General features: G+C 43.7%; 1 protein-coding gene across 1 annotated transcript in view; it reads left to right on the top strand.

The window, feature by feature from the left end:
- Nucleotides 1–9,375, top strand: part of MDGA2 (MAM domain containing glycosylphosphatidylinositol anchor 2) — a 393,582-nt gene extending 384,207 nt beyond the window's left edge. The window contains exons 16-17 of the mRNA XM_040601984.1: nucleotides 3,449–3,554; nucleotides 4,297–9,375. Coding sequence (XP_040457918.1) covers nucleotides 3,449–3,554; nucleotides 4,297–4,385 — 195 coding nt within the window. The 3' untranslated portion in view covers nucleotides 4,386–9,375. The remainder of the gene's footprint in view (nucleotides 1–3,448; nucleotides 3,555–4,296) is intronic.
- The last annotated feature ends 12,402 nt before the right edge of the window (nucleotides 9,376–21,777 follow it).

The following is a 21,777-nucleotide window of genomic DNA, read 5'->3' as shown; positions in this document are numbered from 1 at the left end:
AGTGAATTGAAGTGAATCTTTGCAGTAAAACAGTACACTGACAAAGAAATTAAAACTTTTTATAGGTTAATTTATATGGGTAAAAGTGCAGCCCAGATTTGGTTTATACCTTCCTAGTCCCTGTAATATATAACAAAGCTTCTGTCTTGAAGAACTGAGAGGACTATGGTGCTTTGAATCAGAAAAAGTATCGCCTAAGAGCTATCTATCTCAGTAAGATAGTCACTTATTAAGTATTTTTAAAGAATAAACGGGGGGAAAAGGAGCGTGTGGGAGCGATACATTGCATGCTGGCATCTAGGAGGCTGTCGGTTTTAGTTCAGATTTGAGCAGGAGCGTTGCCACTGCCTTCAGCTACGCTGCCCTTGACACCTTCTTGTATTGAAGACATTTTTGGCAGAAGAGGGACTGGTCTGACCCTGCCAGACCACCGAGATGTTCAGCCCCATACAGTGAGCGTAAGGGGCTTACACCCTTGCCATCACGCTGTCCGGCTGGGGACATTCATGAGTCTCCTCTGCTTCTTATTAGGAGACTGGCCAGGAAGGTAAAACCTGTCTGAAATCCTCTTGAAGAAGAACAAGCTGAATCCCCGGGGACGCTCGGGCTGGCTCTGGAGGCACTATAAGGGCTGATTTCCATTTCCCCCATTAAGAGAGCAGGGTGGCCGTTGCCCTGCGCAGAAGCCCCTGCATTCCTCTGCTAAAAGCAGTATTTTTAACAACAGCTTTGTAAAGTCACAGAGATGTAGATAATGGGGTTTGCTGGATACTGATGGGGAATTCTGATCATCTGGCACCTCCTGCACATAGCTGTGAACTGCAGGCTGGATTGTGCTCTGTGCCTTGCCAACACTCATCTGTGGTGATTTGTTCTGAGCATGTGGCCAAGCTGGCTAATAGCAACCCGTCTCTGAGGCCCATAAAACGCACTGCCAAATGCAGATTTTAATTAAATGCTGGCCGTTGTATTTGTATAGAGTCCTTTTGTCTGGAAACAGTGTTTTTCATTATCAGGAAAGATTTGACTTTAAACTCCGTTGACTGGTTATATGCCTGCTGCCAAGGAGCAGGGGGAGAAGAGAAGACATTTTCCTCTTGAGCTGAATACTTCCCATCATCAGAGGTAGAGTTGAAAAATTGCCAGAGGGATAATGACTTGATACACTGTCTTCAGACAACAGGGTAAATTATGGAAAAACTTACTGTTTTCCCAATTACAGTTCCCTGTTGCATTAATATCCACCTTGTTATAGTAATTAACCTACAGTGTCACACTTCAATAAAATAACGACGGAGTCTCCTGCTCCAAATGCACAGCTTTCACATTTATTTAGTGCTCCCAGCACAGACCTTGCCGCCTGGTTTAGGACACAACAGACAGGCTGTAAATACACGCCTAGTATCGCCAGCTTACCGCTTCAGGGTCGGGCACCTGCTGGGGATGCTCGGCTTAGCAAAGGGGTGAGATGAGTCTGTGGCCAGGGTTGAGGGATGTGCCCTCCACGGAAAGGCAAGAGCAGAGAATTGCACGTGCAGTGCAGTGGCTGGTGGCGTCGTGCACCGTTGTGATACACTCCTTGGGTGATGCTTATCCAGCTGGACTTGTTACTGCACCCCTGTGATTTACAGGGTCATCTCCCACTGCCCTGAGTGTTTACTCATGATTTGTAATGAAGGGTATTCATTTCAGATGGGCAGCTCTGGTTGAACTGTATTAATGAGCAAAGAAATGTTGGAAGCTGCTGAAAGGAGAGGTCGGATCTGCATCCTGCTGAAATCAGTGACAACAGAGAGAGCCCATCTGAGTGCCACAGACATCTCCCTGATACAGTTAGATCATTATGACGTGTAATTTAAATATTTTGCTGCAGGTGGAATTAATTTTTTTTTCAAATTTACTCTACCCCCAAGAGTTAATGTCTCCATTAGTGCCACAGCACGTCCTTATAAAATTCATTGAATATCATGCATATATTGTTGCAGATTAAAGTTAAAGAACGCGTCATCTAAGTTAACCAAAAATATTTCAAAGGACTGAGGGGGAGAAAAAAAGGGAAAGGAGAGATAACTGTGCAAATGGTGCTGCTTGGGAAATATATTCCTTACATAATTTTTTCATCTCTTTAGAAGTACTTTGATGTTTTCTAGTGAATAAATTTCTTGCAACACAGAATGAGTCCACTCTTCTGCAAAGCTAATTAAGCAGCAGTATGGCAGGACAGCACCACATCGGGCTTGGGGAAGGAGAGCGGCTAACTTGTTTCTTCACTACAACAGTAATCCATATCCAACAACGAACATTACCGCAAATAACAAGCCACCCATTTCCATACAGGCACCATTTCCCTTCCCAGCTGTTGCAGTTGGGGTTCCAGGCTAGGAATATTTGGCAGAAAGTGACTAATAGGACCTTGAAATCACAGGTGTCCATTTAGCGAAGATTAAAGCCTTAAAAAGGAATAAAATCTCTACCTTGAGCCCCTCTGTGATAAAACACACTGCAGTGTCCTCTGATAAATATAAAACCATTCCTAGAAGGGATCAAAGCTTCTAAACATGATGATGAGCCACTAAAAGGGGCAAGAGGGGAGCGGGGATGTCATAGTCGTCAATAGCTGCCACGGTTGGAGATCTGAGAGGTTAAAATCCATTGAGGTGATCATAGGAGATCACTGTGGGACCTCAAGGGATCCAAATCAAAGCTTCCTGACCCCTTGAGATAAATAAAGCTTTGTGTTATGGGTGAAATGACACAAACCTGGCTCCTGGGAGGTTTCTCCCAAGCTTTCATGGGCCATGGGAAGGTCCCCCTCCTGCTGCCTGCTGGGAAGTGCCACCAGCTGCAGGAGGGGGATCCCAGTGTGGGAGATAAAGTGGGAGGGACTGGCTGGGCCACCTTCAAGAGCTAGAAACCTCATTTTATGGTGGATTTTTTTGGCTCCCGTGTGTTTCATGAAATCTGTGCTCAAGTGGATGCTCGGTCCTTCAACATGTCGCAGATGCTGTCCTTCAAGCTGTGCCTCTGCCACTCGCTTCAGGTGGCAGGAATTTCTGGGAAACACACCCCAATTCTCTTTAAAACTCTTCTTCCATTTAATCCTGCCCTTTGCTCCAGGAATTACTATATTTACCTAAGTACACACATTACAGTTAGCATAGTGGCAAAGCTGACCTGGAGACACCAGGTAGACAGCTAGGCAGATGACTAGCATCTCTGGTATTCTTCAGCTCATTTGGAGAAGAAGTACAAGCCTCTATTGCTCACACATCCTCTATGTGTGTTCACCTTGCAAGTATGTGTGAGCTCGGTTGCAGGGTTTTTTGTATCATAGAAAGTGATTGTAAATGACTCCAAGCCCATCAACGTAGTTTAATGCCATGCAAAATGCAGCTGAACTTTTTCCATTTGTCACCCTCTGATCTGCTTCTACTTTATTTTTTTGCAGCTCATATTTGAAGGGATCCGGGGCCCCGGCATCGAAGGTGATATTGCTATTGATGATGTATCAATTGTGGAAGGAGAGTGTATGAAATCAGACCAACCAGCCAACAGTAAGTGGCTCTTCCACATGTGAGGGAGAGAATAAATTGCGTCGTGTGGTTGTAAATTTGAGATAGTTTCTAAAATGGATTTTCTCCAGGAGAACAATATATCGTTCGATTCAGTTGGAGAGGCTTAAAGTGAAACATTTTCCTTGGAAGCAAACTGGAGTCAAAATGTCTTTGTTCAGATAGGGAAATGCTGGTTTAGCGCAGATGCAAGTGAGAGGCTGATGGGCATTAGGCAGAAGCGAGAGCAGTGGGCTGCGCTCCACGGTGGGGCTGGGCTGGGTGGCCGTGAGTCAAAATAGGCAGACAGATAAAGCAAAAATAAAACGATGTTCAGGGGGGGAAAACAGTATGAAATTAATGAATATCAGTGTTGTGATTCCCTGTGGACTTTGTTTTCATCCCTCCACCCCCACGTGTGCGTTACAATACAGGCCTTAACTACGCAGCCAGATGTTTTTTTATCCCAGCGTCTCCTGCCTCATTCAGTTGGCTCTTTGCAGGAGGTGACCTTGCAGACCGTTGTCCCTACAGAGACCGGGGCTCTGCCAGGGGAGGTTGGTGGCACTCGATGTGATGAGTGGAGACAGCCTGGGTGAGCACCCTGTTGTCCTCCCCGGCCACCTCCGCGTTGGTGTGCAGGACAGGTTGTGATGGCTGAGCCCTTTGTCTTCTAAGCCTTGTAGCAATACTGACTGTGTCTGGGCAGCTCTTTAATTCTACCTTTTTTCCCCCCTCTTTGTAGATTTACGATCAGGTGCTGTTGGGACATTAGCGCATATACGACTTACCCCAGTTATCATCCTCATGTGTGTCTTAAGTCATCAGAGGTGACCTTATCCTGGGAGAGGCTACAAAAGATTCACCAGGCACTGGCATGAAGAAAGAGTCTTTGTAAAATGGACATTTAAAAACAAACTACCAAAGATTCCTCCACTGACTGACTCAAAAGTTAAATAAATACATAAATAAATAATAATAAAAAAAAATTAAAAAGCACTGGGGACATAAAAGGCATCACGGGAGTGTAACTCACTATGAACCACGCGTGAGAACGATATCTGGCCTAAGTAAGGAAGAGACCTTCAGGTGCTTTTGTGGTCAATAATGAATACAGCATCATCTGGTTGAACTCTCGGAAAAGAGCTATAGAAACCCTTGTCAAAGCACAAAGTCATGGCTGGTTTTGTTTCAAATGAATAGTTTGCTTGTTACCATGGAAACCTAATGGCCTGCCAAAAAAAAAAAAAAAAAAAAAAAAAAAGAGGAAGGAGAGAGAGAGGAAATAAAAACAAGAGAGAGAGAGAGAAACACCTCACTGTAAACAGGGTATGTGAAGAGCTGGCATTCATTTTCCCTTCAAGAAGGTTTTTAGTATAGAGTTAAATAAATGTAGGCCCTTTCTACTTTGGCTGTCACCTCCCCTAGAGAATAACCCTAAATCAGAGCTGTTTTAAGACATTTATGTTTCATTTCTCATGGCTATGCTTGATAACTGTATGCTGTCTCCTTTTGCATGCATTACTATCCAGGATGTGCGACCTGGGCTTACATATTACACAGGCTTATCGGAGTTTGCTTGCGGCCACTCGAACACCCCTCTCCCCTCCCCAACTAAGTCATCTGTTCTAATCAAGTGAAGAAACCAAACCACCGTCTTTTATAAATTGCCATGGAAACCAAGTGCCTTCAATGAAACAAGCCTGATTTAAAAAAAAATAAAAATAAAAAAATAAAATAATAATAATAATTTCAACACAGAAGCTTGCACTGCTAAAATGTGGTTTGTGCAAACTATTTTCTAAACAAACTACGGAGCCTGGGTGTGCAGACTGCAGGCAAGGAGATGAAGCCGCTTCTGGAGATGGATGGACCTAAGCTGCTGCGTAAGCCCTTCTGGATGAGATATTTGTTGTTTAACCTTCCAGACAGCCATGGCCTTTCAGCTTATTATCCATTAGAAAATAGCTTCCGTTGGTCCTGGAAATGGGAGCAGCACTTTTTTGTTGTTGTCGGGGTTTTTTTTTTTCAGGTTATCAAGTGGGTCAACCAGAGGAAAAGGTCGTTAAGATACACTTAGCGCAGAAGGTGGTAAAACACAGAAGTGATTTTCTTACTCTAACCTCCATTCACAAGGCAGTCGGCCCCGGCGTTAGCGGGACGGGGAGGCGTGCATGGGGGATGGCAGCGCGTACCGAGACACCAAGCAAACCGCAGAGCTCTGCAAACCTGGCGCCAGCAAAGCACCGAGGGTGCCGTGCCTCCGCCCTGGAGCCAGACTCTGTGCAGATCGCGAAAGATTATTTTGTTATTATAGCAAAATTAAAAAAAAATAAATAAATCCACTTTTACAGCAACAAAAAAGAAATAAAAAAGAAAAAGCAAGCTGTACAAATGGTTTTGAGCTACCCGAACACGTACCGTTAACCAGCCAGTTTTCCACTGTATTGTAAAGTTCCTTTACAGTTGGTTATGACAATTTGAAGACCTTTTTCCTTAAATTATCTCAGCTTTTAATTCATTTTACAAAAAAATACTTTTGTCTAAAGAATAGTATTATAATTATTATTATTATTCTGTGTTCTCTCGACACCCTAGGATTAAAAAACCAACCTGATATGCAAATAATTGGAGTACAAACATGAAAACACACAAACAAACGAGTATAATATTTGCAAATACGAGTATAAAAAGCACAACAAGATGCAGTAAAACAATGACAAGGCTTGATTTTTTTTTTATTCTGTAGAGAAATGTTTGTGCAAATTCAGTAATTCAACTGAAGAGATAATTTTACAGCTATGTTCAATAAAGCCTCTTTCCAGGTAAGGTATGCCAAGTGGTATGTGTGTTTGTTGAGCAATGTGCCCATGCACCCCGGATGGGTGCGACTGGCATGGCTTGGTTTTCCCTTGGACAAACTGGTGTTGTCTGAAGGTATAATGGTCCATACTCGTGATGCTCGGGGGCTGGAGCTTTCCGAGGACACTGTCGGCTCCATAGTTTGTAGGCAGTTTGTGGTGTCTGTAATTCCCTGTGCCACAGCGGGAAGGCTGCTGGGAAGATGGTGGGAATTCTTGAGGCTAGATGGACTGTGGGGTTTTTGAAACCCTTTAAAAAAAACAAATTTCCCACTGGCAAGCACTGGATTCTAATTGTGGACAGAGGACAGGTCGGGTATGGTGAGATCCTGGTGCAGAGTTTTGCTTAGGAAGTCGGTGTGTCTCCTAATTCAGGATTTGTGGAAACCAAACCTTCACATGTATCCTCCTGCTGATCTCTCGTGAAAACCACAGAACTGTGGGATCGTCCAAGAGGCTACTCTGTGGACGCTTTTGGCGTGGCTGTATTTGGAGGGCCTGGCTTTTCCCGAGGCTGCTAGGGTCCCTGCCAGAAGTGGAAGAAGTGGATGCACAGGGTTTTTGCGGGAGACCTCCTGTTACATTTCCTATCCTGTCTCTGACCATCATGCGATCTGGGCAGCTTCTTTTTGCTCATTTTCTGGTTGGAGCAGCAGCTGCAGCAATGCTCCTGGCTGGAGCTGGGCTGGAGCTGGGCTGGAGCCGCAGTGGGCGCTGCAGGAGGTCCCCCCTGCTCAGGGGGTGGGCACGCACGCTCTTGCTTTACCACACAAAGCTGATGACAAACCTTGTTCTGCTGTATTTTATGACACCTGATTTCATTGTCTTGGTCAGATGAAATGGGGAATATGGAAAAAAAAAAAAAAGAGTGGCAATCTGTCGATCATTTTGAAGTGAAGCATGAAGTATTCCATTTCCTTTAAAATATTTTCCCATTTTTCCTTCAAATTCATCCCTTCCAAAAATAGACTCGAAGTAAACTGACATTTGGATTCCCATTGATCAGCACAGGCCAGGAGAAGCATCTTCGAAGCGCCGGGCAGAGCTCCAGCCACAGCGATGACGGTGGCGGTGCGACAGGGGACTCCGCAGGAAGAGAGGATTTGGAAAGCACCCTGCAATGTCCTCTCCTGCTCAGGCACCTGTGATGAAGACAGCCTGAAGATAATGAAGTAGAGATTGTGCTTGCTTGTTTAGATCCCAAGCTAAGACTGCAAACTCAAATCTGTATTTCCTCTTTGTATTTTGATTTTTCTTTCCCTTGGTCAAGGACCACACTGAGTATTTGATAAAGGTTTTCAATTGACAGCCAAAGGCCACAGATGTCTTCTTTCAAGGCAGGATAATCTGTTTGTCCCGAAAAGCCCAGATCTTTGTGTGAAAGGAAATTTATTCCCCTATTTCACTTCTATTCTGCTTTGCTGCAGAAGAAGGTGCTAAGAAAAGCTGGTTTTCTTTCAGTTGTTGATTTAGAAGTAGTGTTATCTTCCTTTACATTCCCAGTATAAGCTACCGAAAAGGCAATGGGATTTTACTTTGTCTGGGTCACGAATAATAATTACAAACTGAGATATGTATGTACTTCCTACTCTTGATTTTTTTTTCTTTTCCATTTCAGTTGTGAAAATTAATGTATTTGTAAAATTTTTGGACTGGCAATCAGTCAAAGGGAGTTTGAAATGATGGCTCTTCTATGAAATGTGCTAAATCCTATAATTCAGTTCCTGGGTATCCAATCTAGTAATGTTTCTGATGTATTTTTAAATTGGACATCAAATACATAATTGTGCAAATGTGGACTTTGCAGCAACTACAGCACTTGGCTGTTGGGATTGGTGACCATCGTTTCTGTGGGGATGGCTGTGGGAGTTAGCTGGGTGGAGCCCATGATAAAATTTCCATTTTTTTTTTAATTATTTCTCAGGATGATCTGGAAGCATAAGGGCATTATTGGCATAGACCCCTTATATTGCCTCCCACAAAGCCATGCAAGTTCATTTCTTTCACAAAGCACGTAGTCTGAACGTGAAATCCCACATACAGTTATGAAGCACTTTGATCTCACTGTGCTACCAACCCATCACTTCTGCAGCTGGCTCCAGCCAGGCTTGGATCCTGGATGAGACACAAGGGAAGATAAAAGAGCATAGACTAAAAGGGGGCAAACACATTTCAAATCGCACTACAAATGCACATTTATGGTTTGAAGGCAGGAGCAGCTACCTGAGAGTCCATCAACGTGGTGATGCCTCATGTGATGAAGGCACGGACTAGTGGAGAATAAGGTGTCTCCACTGAGCCCATCTCAGATCAGCCAGTTTTTGCAGACTATTACCTAAGGGCATGCTACTGTCAGGCCCACAGAAATCCTTGGAAATGGGAAACATCTTCTTAATTTGGGAGAGGAGGAGCTGGTTCACCCAAATAAGATGGAGATGCAGCTGGCAGTCCCTGAACGGCTGCAAGCCCCATGCCCAGGTACCGACCTCCACTGGTGCCAGAGCAGTTTCCTTCTTGACACCCAGCACTGGGCTATCTGCTGTGTTCACCAGTGTGAATTGCGTAATTTAGTTGGAACAGCTTTGAGGGCAATTGAGATTCCCAAACTTTAAAACCAAAGTTGATCAGTTAAAATATCAGCTTATCGTTGAAGTTTGTTCTCTCTTTTACTGCCTTGTAAGGTTAGTGAAATCCCTTTGTAGTGAGTAATTTAGTCAGAATGATCAGATTTTTTTCCACCCTTAGTGGAAGAGGCTCACATGCTTTTATTTTTGGAGGGTTTACTTGCTAGTAATTTTTTTGTCATGTATCAAAGGGTAAGTGAAACTCTCTTTCTCCCCAAGAAGAACTGTGATCCATCAGAAGAATGGCTTTATAGAGCAGTTCAATAAAAAAGATACAGTTTGGTATTATAAGCACTCTCTGCCTATATATGCTAATAAAGATATTGGGTGCCATCTGGATTAATTCTTGTATTTTCTCATAAAGCTATAAAAAGCTATAAAAAAGGTTATTATTACATTTCAATTTCTTTTTTTTTTTTTTCTTTGCAAAAAAAGCAACAGCACAGGAGCGTGCTCCCTCGTTTACGGCTGCCTCAACCCCGATGCCCATCTCAGTCTCAGCAGCACAGAAGGAATTAAACCAGCACATACAAACCATTTGATTTCCCTTCATGCAAAGGAGCATAACAACCCAGAGCTCATGCAATCCTGCAGTCATCGGACCTTTGGTCTTCAGATGCTTTATGTCATCTTTCCCTAAGCCCCCAACTCTGGTGTCACCCCGTAGATCCCATGGGAATGCACCCTGGCACGCAGAGGTGTAGTCAGGGAAAGGTGCTCTGTGGGACTCGGGCTCGGGGGGGGGATGTGCTGGGCACACCCGGTACCGGCAACCACCCACCATGCCCCTGCTCACAAATTAGTCAATCTTAAAACCAATTAAAAGGTAGAAGACGCAGGACACATTAGATGATTGCCCCCTACACTGCTCATAAGGCTGTTGCAAAACTTGGCTGCTGCGAGGTTTGTCACCCTCATTCTTGTCGCCAGCATAAACGTATTCATGGCTGGCTGAACATTATTTATTCTTGTGCCAGCAACATTAAAACATATTTTCCACCCTTTCTGGTGTTAAGCTCCTCTCTGTACCCCCAGACCACCTTCAGGTCCCCCTTTTGGCTGTTTTTGGCCAGGTTACAATATTTATATCTCTGGGTTAGCAAAGATAAATAATAAAAAATAAAAGCTATCATTAACCCAAATACAGGATACTTGGGATACTACATGTAGGTGTGACTTACTAAAACACAATGTACTTTTCCTTTGTATCTGTCAGATTAAGGAGCTTGTACCATGAGCTTTATATTTTGGGAAGTTTGCTATATTTTCTCCCCAAAATAACACATCCAAAGTCTGTGAAGAAGTCATCCCACTTAGATCTGAGTGTTTCCGGATAGCAAGTCCTTCAGAGGTTTCAGTGGTGACACTAAGACTTTTATTTAGTAAAATGGCATCTTACCCATACCTCTCAGAGAAATAGTTGTGTTGTGTTGAGACTACTCTAGTGAGAAGAAACTCATCAAGTCTCCAGAGAAAGCAGTGATGCTGCACGTATGGGGAGTAATTCCCTCCTCCCCCTGTGCCCCTCCTCAAATGCCCAAAACCATCCAAAACCATCCAAGTTCACTTGGTCATTTGCAACATTTTGTAACCTGCTGAGAGCAACCCTAGTACTTTAATTAAAAAAATCTGTGTCAGACAATTGACAAGAAACTGAAATATAAGTAGGAAGATTATGTTTGTGTTCCCTCTGTAGATGTTTCTGCATGCATCCTGGTGGCCTCACCTAACGATCTCTCCTAGCTGGTTCTTTGTATGACATGGTCAGGTTGAGCATCACCTTATTGGAACTTACCAAGAATCAATGACAGGTGACTTGCAACCAGTTTCCTTCCATTTCTATTCTCTGTAAATTTTTTTTTTTTTTTCCATTGAGAAAGAGACTTGAATGTTGGCAAGTGCTTGGACAAATTGATATGAATGCTTTTCTCACAGCTAAAGTCATGGCTGACAACTGGAGAAATATTTCTGCCAATTCCTTGGGATCCAGGATCTTTGCATGCAACAAGTCTTTGCATTCTACAGGCTGGAGGTTTGCAGTCCTCCACCTGTAGGGAAGAAACAGGATCACTGCAACGACTGCAACTGTAAACTATTGACTTGTTTTTGACGTATATGACCACAAAAGAGATTGAAGAAACACACATTACTGCGAGTAAGAATTATCAGCCTCAGCAACTTCTCAGGAAAGATCAGATGTGCTTCTGCTTGCACACTACCAACTGCAAAGGGAAAACCCCTGTGTGTTTGTGTTTGTAAATATTATATAAATAACTGTAATTGTATGTATTTAATGTATATATAATGATTATTACATTTTAACGATCTCAAGTATTGTATATAGCCAAAACTTGGTCTCTTATTTTACTAGCACACCCACTGTAGATTTATTTTTTGTCATTGTTGTTAATGTATTGGTTAAATTACAAACTGGTCTCACTTTTACCTCAAAAGGTATATGTTCTTTATGTACATTTTATAAAGAAAAAAAAAAAAGTCACTCGGTATTTTTTGTTACCTTTTCAATTGCCAGCAGTATTTTCTGTCTTTTCCTCTTTGGCTGCATGCTGCTTTGCTCCTGCCCCCCAGATCCACTGAAGTGGAGAGTGGAGGGCAGTTGGGAGGGACTGGGTTTGGGGGGCACCATGTCTCGCTCGATGTGCCTCTGCCTTCCTGAGAGATGTAAGAAAGGAGGACTCTCTCTCCCCATCCCATCCCTCCACCTCTTGATAGGTACTGAAAGATTTTGGTTAGACCACAAAGAGACCATGCCACCCCCTTCTCTGCTGGGGCCTTTCCTTCCCTTGCCTGGGGCCAGCAGAGTAACAAGGCTTTACACAGCCGTGCAGACAGCTGAGGGCTGAAGTCCATCGCTTTGACTTTCCATAATGCCCACACAATCCCTGGGAAGAAAAACAAGAGAAATGTGCGTGCTGTGCCAGACCAGGCTACTTCAGAGCACTCCTCGCCATGCCAGCCACGTGGGTATAGGTGTGCTGGGCACACGTAGCTCTCCAGGGTCTCTCTGCCATTGTGTAATGGTGTGGTGTGGCACAGCAACTCCAGATCCAACCCAGACCTTACTGCAGGAGTCGTCTGGATTTGTCAAGGTCAGTGACTACGTGGTCCACTGTGGAGGTCCCATCTGGACCTCAGCAATCATGGGGTTGATCCCCGTTCTCTGCTGCATGCGATACCCCAGGTATTTCCATTTCTTGTCCAGCTCTTTTGTTGAGGCTGCAGGTGGGGCCAGGAGCTACTTCAAGCTCTGTGCATGTACAGCCCGGTCAGGCACACTTTTCCCAAGTACAATAAAGTGAAGAATTAGAAGAGTTATTTCTTCTTGAAGTATGGTATTAGCTCATTTAAGAACATAACGGCTCCAGGTTTTCACTGGCTAGCTACTACGTATTTTGAAAAGGCCTAAGTAGACCATTAAACTTCTCTGGTGTTGGGTGTAAATCAAGGCTAAAGTGCTGTGCTCTGATTTGGCTGTGTGTGTGTCCGTGCCATGCTGCTGGATAAAATGAATGCACAAAGAGCAAACCAGCATTGAAGAGGGAGCCCTTGCTTGTGGTTCCTTCTGCGGCTGTGTCGCGTTGGTCTCTGTGAAGGTAAACGTTTTTACAATCCTTCAAAATGAGAAGTCTATTTTTATTGTAGGTGAAATGAGACTACAATCTACATAAATAAAAGCATACTTTGTTTCTTGTTTTGTTTTGTAAATGCTGATATTTCTTTGCCCTTTTCAGTTATGGTGGTTGCCTCCATTATTTTCTTGATTAGATTTATGACTGTCAACTGTCAGCTTGTAACCACATGTTCAAATTAATTCACAGGATGAAACTCTGAGTTTCCAAACAAGTCTTGCTCTCCAGTGGCCTTCACAACAGACGGTGACAAACAGCAACACGCTGAAATTCACAGCATAAAAAAAGAAACATGCTGGTCTCTTATTTTTCAGCTTAAAAAACTCCACTATCCCACTGGGTCTCACAACCAGAAACCTTTCTACATGCCCTCATCCTATCCTTAGGATATTTAGAACTCACACTGATGGGCTGAAGCACATTCTTAATTTCAGACACATTGATCTGCTTCCCCTTCCCCCCATGGTAATTATGTCTTAGCTCCACATTGGGCCAAGAAGAGATCCAAGGGCACATACCATGGAGTATAAAAGCAGCCAGTAATACATATATATTACTTTCAGGAGTATTATATATGTATGCTGTATTTATACCCCAGCTAAGTAAAGTATCCACTGTCAAAAACACCGTTAAGTCTCTTGAACAGATTTTACCTGACTTATGGTTTGTGGCAACTTTTCACTGGGATCATTTCAGAGTAAAATTAGCTAGGACTGAGCGGCAAGCCTAGCCTGTAAGACAGACTGCATGTATAGGTCAATGCTTGCTCCTAATCAGTTGCTTATTTTTGTGGAGTTGGTGTATTAGTGCTCTGGACATGAACAGCACAGCATGTCGAGCTGCCAGTACTGTCAGATCTGTCTCCCTAGGGAATGCCTTTTATTCTTGTTGGAGATTTTTGGCATGTTGCCTTTTTTTTTTTTTTTAATGACAGGAGGACAGGGGCGTATTTTCAAGGATTAAAGTATTACTGTAGTGGCTGTAGGCCTGTCACAATCACTGTTATTTGCTCTAATCCCACTAGAACGCAATGCTTCTCTCATATTCCTCAATTATGGAATGAAAATTAATAAAAAATAGCTATAAAAATGTCATTCTGATGGGGGGTGTAAATCCCAGTTTATTTTGGGTGCAGCAAAAATCTGTATTTCTGGTATGTTCGGTAATACTTGACGTTTTCAGCCTAACTCCTCAGGGAACAAGCGTTAGAGTCCTGTGATTTGGTTTTTGTACCTCTGTCCTTTCATTTTAACAAGTCCTGAATTTTTTGTCCCACTTCAAATGGGCTTGAAGGGCAGCCTTCACACAATAACAATTCGTTTATTTGGAGGTAGGGATTTTTTTGTAAATGAGTCGCCAGGTAAGGATGTTCTGTTACTGCTCCCCAAGGAGTGTGAATCTGTAGTGAATGTTTTTTGTGTGGGGAAGATTTAGTGGCCAGCAAATCATCCAGCCTGGAAAAATGCATTGAAAGGATGACGGGTTCTTGCAGAGGCTTGAAAATACCAGCAAGCGCAATCCTGCACTAGCTGAATTAAGGCAGGAAGGTACATCTAGGAAAAATGACGATGGAGAGGTGAGAACCCCTTCAGGTTTAATTATTACTTTAGTTTTTACCTCCCCCACCACCCCAATCACCTGCAGTCAGTGTAGTTACCAGCATCCAGTTCTTCCAATAGGGGCAGAGGACTAGATGCTGAGGACATGATCAGGCACTAAATACTTAGACTGCTAATTAGGTGCTAATAAGGCACCTTAATGACTCAAGCAGCCAGACTTTCAAACAGGCATGCCATGCTCCCAAGCACTGAGCCTGGGCAGGGTTTATGGTCTGGACACTTTCTGCCTTTCCCGTCTGCACAGAGAAGGGCAGAAGCAATTGTGAAAGGTCTCAGAGATGTTTCGTATGGTGAGAGACACAGTCAAGTCTCTCCAGCCTGCAAAGGAGGCATTGAGAGAGGGTATGAGAGTTCTGTTAAACCTAGCAGGGTCTGGGAAAGAGGTGGGAAAGATTGTTCATGTTTGTCATAATACAAAAAGAATCACTTGGCCTTGCAGTAGCGTTTCCTCCCGAGTTTGTCTCAATGTGCAACACACAGTATGTGCCGAGACAGTGCTGTCCTGTGGTGTAGTCTGGCTGCCCTGTCCTGCAATTTCCCACCTATTTTCTAGGAGATCCCACAGGCAGGCACCTTCTGGTATGAAATATAGAATGGAACAGAACAGAATATTTTCAGTTGTAAGGCAACAGGTAACGACACTGATCATCTAGTCCAACTGCCTGACCATTTCAAGGATGATCAGAAGGTAAAGCATGTTATTAAGGACGTGGTCTAAATGCCTCTTCAACACTGACAGGTTTGGGGCATCAACCACCTTTCTAGGAAGCCTCCTCCAGTGTTTGACCAACGCCACACTAAATAAACGCTTCTTAAATTCCAGTCAAAACCACCCTGGGTGCAGCTTCGAACCATTCCCACACGTCCTGTCACTGGATATCAGCGAAAAGGGCTCAGCACCTCCCTCACCACATCCCCACCTCACAAAGCTGTAGAGAGCCATGAGGTCACCCCTCAGCCTCCTGTTTTCCAAACCAGACAAACCCAAAGTCCTGCTCCTCTTAGGACATTCCTTCCAGCCCTTCCACCAGCTTTATTGCCCTCTGGACACGTATCCTTCGCTTTCTGGCTTTCAATGAAAAAAGGCAAACAATAGCTCTTGCAAATGGAGTCCAGGACATGGACCAGGACATTCACGCTTTGAAACCTCTTCAGGAGCTCTCCTCAGGCTGATGAACGTCTGGTAACAGGGGGTTCTGCCCTGCACATCCTCCTTTTTCCTCCTCTGATTATTATCATCTCTGCCCATCCTCCTTTGATCCTGTTCTTCTGGTTCACTTGTGAAACCTCACTGGTGCTCTCTTGCACCTCCCTTCATTTCATTACGCTTAGAAAGACTCTTCCAAGGGGTTAATAATGTCCTTAGACTCACTTTTCCTTACAGAAAGTGAGAAATAAGACAAATAAAAATCCTGTTTTGCTTTAGAGGACAAATGTTCAAAAACTTAGTAATAAATTGTCTTCATTGCTAATAGGTAGTAATTGCATCCTGTGTGAAGGCACTGAGAGAGACTGACTGAGGCTTAAATAGCCTCTAAACCTCTTTCTAATTGTCATTATGGGTCTGGCTGCTCACTCAGCAAGAGGCTTCTCAGTGCAAATCCATTCCCTGCTGGGTTTGAACACAGACGAATACTAATATGAAGCTAATGCAGGGGAGATTGACCACTTGAAAGAAAAGAAAGTATTTGATTTAATTAAAAAAAAATCAAGAGCTCTTTTTAATTAAAGAGACTTATTTATCAGGATAACTGGCTGAAAGTGCAGTCTGACATTTTCCATTTGATGCAGTCTAGGGAACATCTGGGACAGCATCCCTTTGCGTGGTGTGGAACATGCATCCCTGGGTATTTGTTCGATATTGGGTATAATGAGCCTGCCTGATAGGAGCACTGGATGCAAATTTGATATTAGTGCTGTTACCAGTAACAACAGCATTATAATAACAATAGCAATGCTCTGCGGGACATAGGAGCTGTCAGGAAGAGAGGCAGCAGCTGTTTGCATTAGGTTTGACTCTGGATAACATAAGACTTAATCATCTCTCACAAAATAAAGGAAAATAGGAGGATGCTGTAGTTTTTACCTGTCATTGAATCTTTGTGAATAGGGACAACTTTCTGAAGTGGGGACTGACTCTGTGGGCCTGGGTACAGTGTGGGCTGGTGGGTGGCTGCAGGTCTCGTCACTGTCCCAAAGCTACATGGCAAAGCTTGCACATCAGGAACTGGCTGTGAAGGTGCCATTTTCATCAGAAAGTGCTTTGGATGCTAGAGGACCGCATGTCCCTGCATGTGTCAATGTTGAGAGAATTTGAGTGCTGGTAGTAGTGATGCCACACAGTTTAAATAGACTCCAGGTATGTCTATGAGAGTTTCAATACCAGACCAAGCTCACAGCACCCGTAAGAAATTAATGCAGATGTGCCTGGGTTTGGATACTTGGATTCAGTGTCTATCAAAAAGGGGGTCCAATTTCCTGATTAGACTCACAGGACATTAGGACAAGGAAGACAAGTGGAGAACACGAGGAAATCTTTTATTTGCTACAGCAGCCCTTTCCTAGTAAAATTAGCATGTTGGCAAGAGTGATTCATCTTACAGTCTTAGTATTTTATTGGAAAACAGAGATTACTGGAGGAGGAGAACAAAGTTCTATGTGTTTCCTACCTAGAAAATAGGGCACTGCCATAAGCAAGCAGCAAGCATCAGGCTACTGAAAATCCGTGGAAGTTTATTCCTATACTGCACAGGGTATCCAACCCCTTCTGGCCTCCTGTGGGACCAGCAGTGCCTCCAAAAGCCAAGAGTTGTGTTAGTTACATTAATCCTGGAAACAGGATGCAATTTGCCAGCAGTGTGTAGGTGCCAATACTGAAACAGCTTGCTGGGAGAAATGGTGAGTTTACCGCTGGTTTGGGTGTGTCAGCAAGGTTAGATTTCATCCTAAAAGATAGGCTTTATCCTGGGAACAGAAATCCAGCTACGGTCAGCCTTTGTGATCCTCTTTGACTTTGGGGTCTGTGATCCTCCACAGCCTCCCACCCACCCTTCACGGGCAAGAGAGGAGAGAAAAGCCTGTCTTGCCCTAAGCATGCTCCAAATGTTTGAATATTGTGATTATAATCAAATCTCATGTCTCATGGCTTCAGGCAATTGCTTGCAGGTGCCAAGAAGGAATTCACCTCCAGACACAGCTGCTCACACTTGTTCTGGCTGTATTTGCTCGCTGTTAAGTTGAAGCAGCAGAGATTTGCCACAGCTGGAGATGGGCAGCGTGGTTGTGCAGGTTGTTCTTGTGACTGCTCTGTCACAATGCCTGCCAGGCGGTTTGCATTCACATTAATAGTCTAAGTTGGGGTATTTGCAGGTCATGCAGGAGTTTTTGACCAGGTGGAACTAATGGAGATTGTTTTGTTCTTTTCTGCATGCAACAGTCTGGCATGGGTCATCTCTTCAATTCCCTGCCCATGCATCCATGACGTGTTGGTCTCCTGTGGCACGGAACAGCTTATCCTTTTGCAAGGAATGAAAGATTTCCATTTACTTACTGCCATGAGAGTGGATATAGGGGCTTCCGATTAAGTTTAATGATCTGTGACATTCAGGTTATGATCCAGGTGATCTAAGAATTTTGTCTGCACTTAAACTATGTGAATTTTTTTTCTTACCATAGACACTAGTCTCATAGCAGAAGTATTTTTTTCAAATGAGTAATCAGGCAGGATTTTAGATTTGCTATGTGGTTAAAGGCAGAAACACCGTCAAACAATGTAAGGTGCCTTCCTGATGGTAACTCATTCTTTTATAGACCTGTAAAATGAGGCTAGCTAGCTAGAGCTCCTTCTTGCATCTAATGCCAGGATTTAAAACTCACAAATCCATCATCCTGCCCTGGGAATGGAGAGGTACACAGGACTGGTGTTTGTAGAGCAGTTGGCAGAATCTGGTTTTGGTGATAACAGTGTTTAAGTCACCTTGTGTGAAGAATTTATGGTTGCAATTCATCTGTTTCCATAAGCTGCTGTTATCTAATGACCACTATGTCTTATCATAGCATGGTGAAAGCTGAGCATATGAACACTCCAAATAAATATGGAAGTAGCTGTCAACTTTATTGGGACCAGCCCCGCCACTGTGCTTCTCCTCCTCCTTCCTCCACTCTTTCCTTGGAAGATGGTTCTCTGTCTACCTATCCACCACCTCCTGCACTGCTACCACCGCCTCTCCACCTCATTGGACATTGGGAGTCATTGAGGCTTGAAGCAATTTGAGGAGTAAGGGAGCTGAAGGCACTGAGATTTTTTTGGAGCAGATGGAGGCTGTGAGATCATTTCCAACAGGACTGAGTGTTTCAGGGAACAGTCCAGGGAGTCTGCAAGTGAGAGGTTTGGCTGTACTGGGGAAGCTGGCTGGGATGCTGGAGCTGAAGGCAAAGACAGGAGCCTGGAGATGGGAGCCAGGGCTGATACCAGGGTGTATCCCTGAAGGGAAAGAACAGGTTGGCCAGCGCCTAGGTCCTAGGATGGTATGTGGTGATCAGGCTGCGGACTGGCACTGGTGCTGGCTTGCTCCTCCTGGCTAATCGTCCTTCACTCCCTGTAAGAAATGAGCACCAGCAGCAGTGAGAGGCTGGTGGGGGCTCTGGGTGAGGTTTCCAACCTGTACCTTCAGCCAGGATAGAATGAAACTGACCACATTCGTGCTGTCAGCTTCTTCCCCGGTCCAGTGAGGGTGTTGTGGTTGGATGTTCAAGGGCTTTATCTGATAGAGATGTTTGCACAAGATCCCAAAATTGCAATGACAATAACCTCATCCAGATACCACTTACTCCTGGAGCTGCCTGTGCACTCTAAACCTGTCCCTACCACCACACCTTGCAGCCTTTGCACACCATATATAATCCCTGAGCATGCCAAGAACTTTTGGAGTTTCTTCAGGTTTAGCCAGGCTTTTACCTCCAACCTGATCCTCTTCAGGGGATCTGTGGTGTGCAGCCTTAGTCCATGCCAGAAATGCTGTGCTCCCTGCAAAGGCAGCTCTAGCCAGTTCCTTCTAATGAATGCTTTTGTATCGTACCGTATGGCTTCTCACCACAGTCTCTGCAACAGAGAGGCCAGATGAGTCCAGATGGTGGCTTTTCCCCTGATTGCATTTGGCCTGTTCAGCAAAAAATCACAAAATTTGCAGCGTTAAAGAGTGTAACTGCAAAAGGCAGCATGGCTCTGTCCCCTCGTGCATAGCAGGTTCAGCTGAGGCAGGGAGAGCTGCATGCTCCGTCCTCCTACTGCAGCCCATGAAGCAGTGCGTGGGCTTCAGTGAAAGGAGGGGGAGCAAACACTTTGGAGCTACGTGCCTCTTGCAGAGGTCCTCCTAAGCACATTTGCATGGCCCAAGCAGAGCACAGGTTCTGGCTCATTTTGCAAGATGATGGATAACATGATTCATAGGCACACTCCTTGGGACAACGATAATGTCTTCAGTGAAGGATGAAGAATTGGTACCTCAGTAAAACTTCCTTCAATTTTATTAACTGCATTGAATTCTTCCTTTGCTGATACGCAGAAGACCATGTTTTCTTGCTTTGTCATTCCTAATGAAAATCTTCTCACATCTGGGACATATATTATATACCCAGCTGGCATATTAAATGCGTTTTCTCTGTAATATGGAGCTGTTTTTTATTTAAGATGAAAAATTAATTGAACAACTAATCTTCCTGCTTCTGCTGTTGCCGTATGTAGTGAAATTTAATTTCATTACTAAAAGTACATGTTCCATTTCACTTTTTAAGTGGTATATTTATTTTTCTAATAAACTTTAATTTTAGTCCCTTGAGAAACATGATCATATTGAGATCCAGACTAAATTCTGCATTTTGCTTTGAGTTGTAGATGTTAGTCAGAATGTATTCAATTTATTGCTTCTTTCGATTAACCTTAAAGGAGACAAGACTTAATGAGTAATTATCTCTGGAAACATTTTATTTTTCTTTATGTATGCTAATCAGTTTTTCAGGCACACCTCCATGTGCTGGCTGCGTTGCTCAGTCTTCTTTTCATCTTGGTTACTCCAATCCAATGGAGAACTCATGTCAATTCTAATTATTCTAGCTTTGGACGAGTCTTTAGAGTCCTACCAGCACCCATTATGCTTCACTTTAAACTAACTTGGAAAATGCAACTGAAGTTCTTAATCCTGTCACATTTTTGCATATGCTCGGTTTTGCTCAAGTGAATAATCCACTAGAAGGGATCATGTTCATGTATTCATGTGCTTAAATCTTTGGGACCTGGGAACTTAAGGGTATATCCATCAGGCAGCATATTTCAGAGAGGTCCAAACTGCTGACCTGACCCAATATAGATCTAGAAAACGTGGTGCAGCACAACTTTATTAGAGCTTATGTCTGGATGCAGAAAAAGGCTCGTTTTCTCTCTAGTGCCCCTGAACGAACAAACCCTGCTTCTTGGCTGTGCTGGCTTTTGTTCTCAAGATCTCTGCCTCCAGCTGTGAATTCTTGCTGAGAAACTCCAGTGCCTCCATGGTTTTGCTATCCTTTCCAAAGCCATCATACACAGCACTCTGGGATATCCACCAGTTTCTTGGCTTTCCTTTCTGTGTATTTAGGACCAGAAGCCAGCTGAATTCTGTAAAGCTTCATCCCCCACCCCGCCTCCCCTTCTCTTTCTTTTAAGCTGAAAGTTATTGCATATTCCTTTTCATTTAGGCAGAAATTATCTTATGTTCTTTCCAATTGCTCTATTTGAAAATTCTTTCAAATGGATTATAATTGAGATCCAAGATTTTCATTTTACATATGAGAAAAGCTAAGATTAGCTCCTGCTGGAAATCATTGACTCCAAACTTCAAACCACATTTGTGGTATGAATCACAATCTGTTATGAGAGATGCAGCCAAGGGCAGAGGGGAGAAATGGAAATACTCAGGTAAGGAGTTGTCATGGAATTCCTGGACTGAAATACTGGATTTAGCTATGTCTCAACATCTAGCTGTAAATTCTTTTATTTCCTTGGGGAAAAAAACACACTGGGTTTAAGCTGGAGAAGAAAAGAGTCCACATGCTCTCCCTCAGCCCTGTGTCCCTTGCTGAGCAGGCAGTGTAGGAAGGTACAGTGGGAATCAGGAGAGGAATTGATGCTTATTACATTTACAATGAAATGTGATTTCCCAGCAAAGCAGAGCAACTCAGAGAAAAATGCATCAACTTCCTTAGTGCAGAAAGGAACCATGATTCATCTCCTGAAAATGCTCTGGGATTGTTAGGAAAAGCAGTGTCAACACAAGATGGATGAATGGGCATGTGGTGCATAAGACCAGGGACGTAACTACTGCGGTCTGCTGGGCACTGATTAACAGCGGTCTGGAAAATTGTGTCCAGCTTGGGGCATTACAGCACAGGAAATATCCAGAGAAGCTGGATACCCTACAGGGCACTGACATAAATGCAAA

This window comes from Falco naumanni, chromosome 7 (genome assembly GCF_017639655.2).
Source record: "Falco naumanni isolate bFalNau1 chromosome 7, bFalNau1.pat, whole genome shotgun sequence".
Taxonomy (NCBI): domain Eukaryota; kingdom Metazoa; phylum Chordata; class Aves; order Falconiformes; family Falconidae; genus Falco; species Falco naumanni.
The sequence above is the reverse complement of the archived record's forward strand: the minus strand, read 5'-3'. Positions and strand labels throughout refer to the sequence as shown.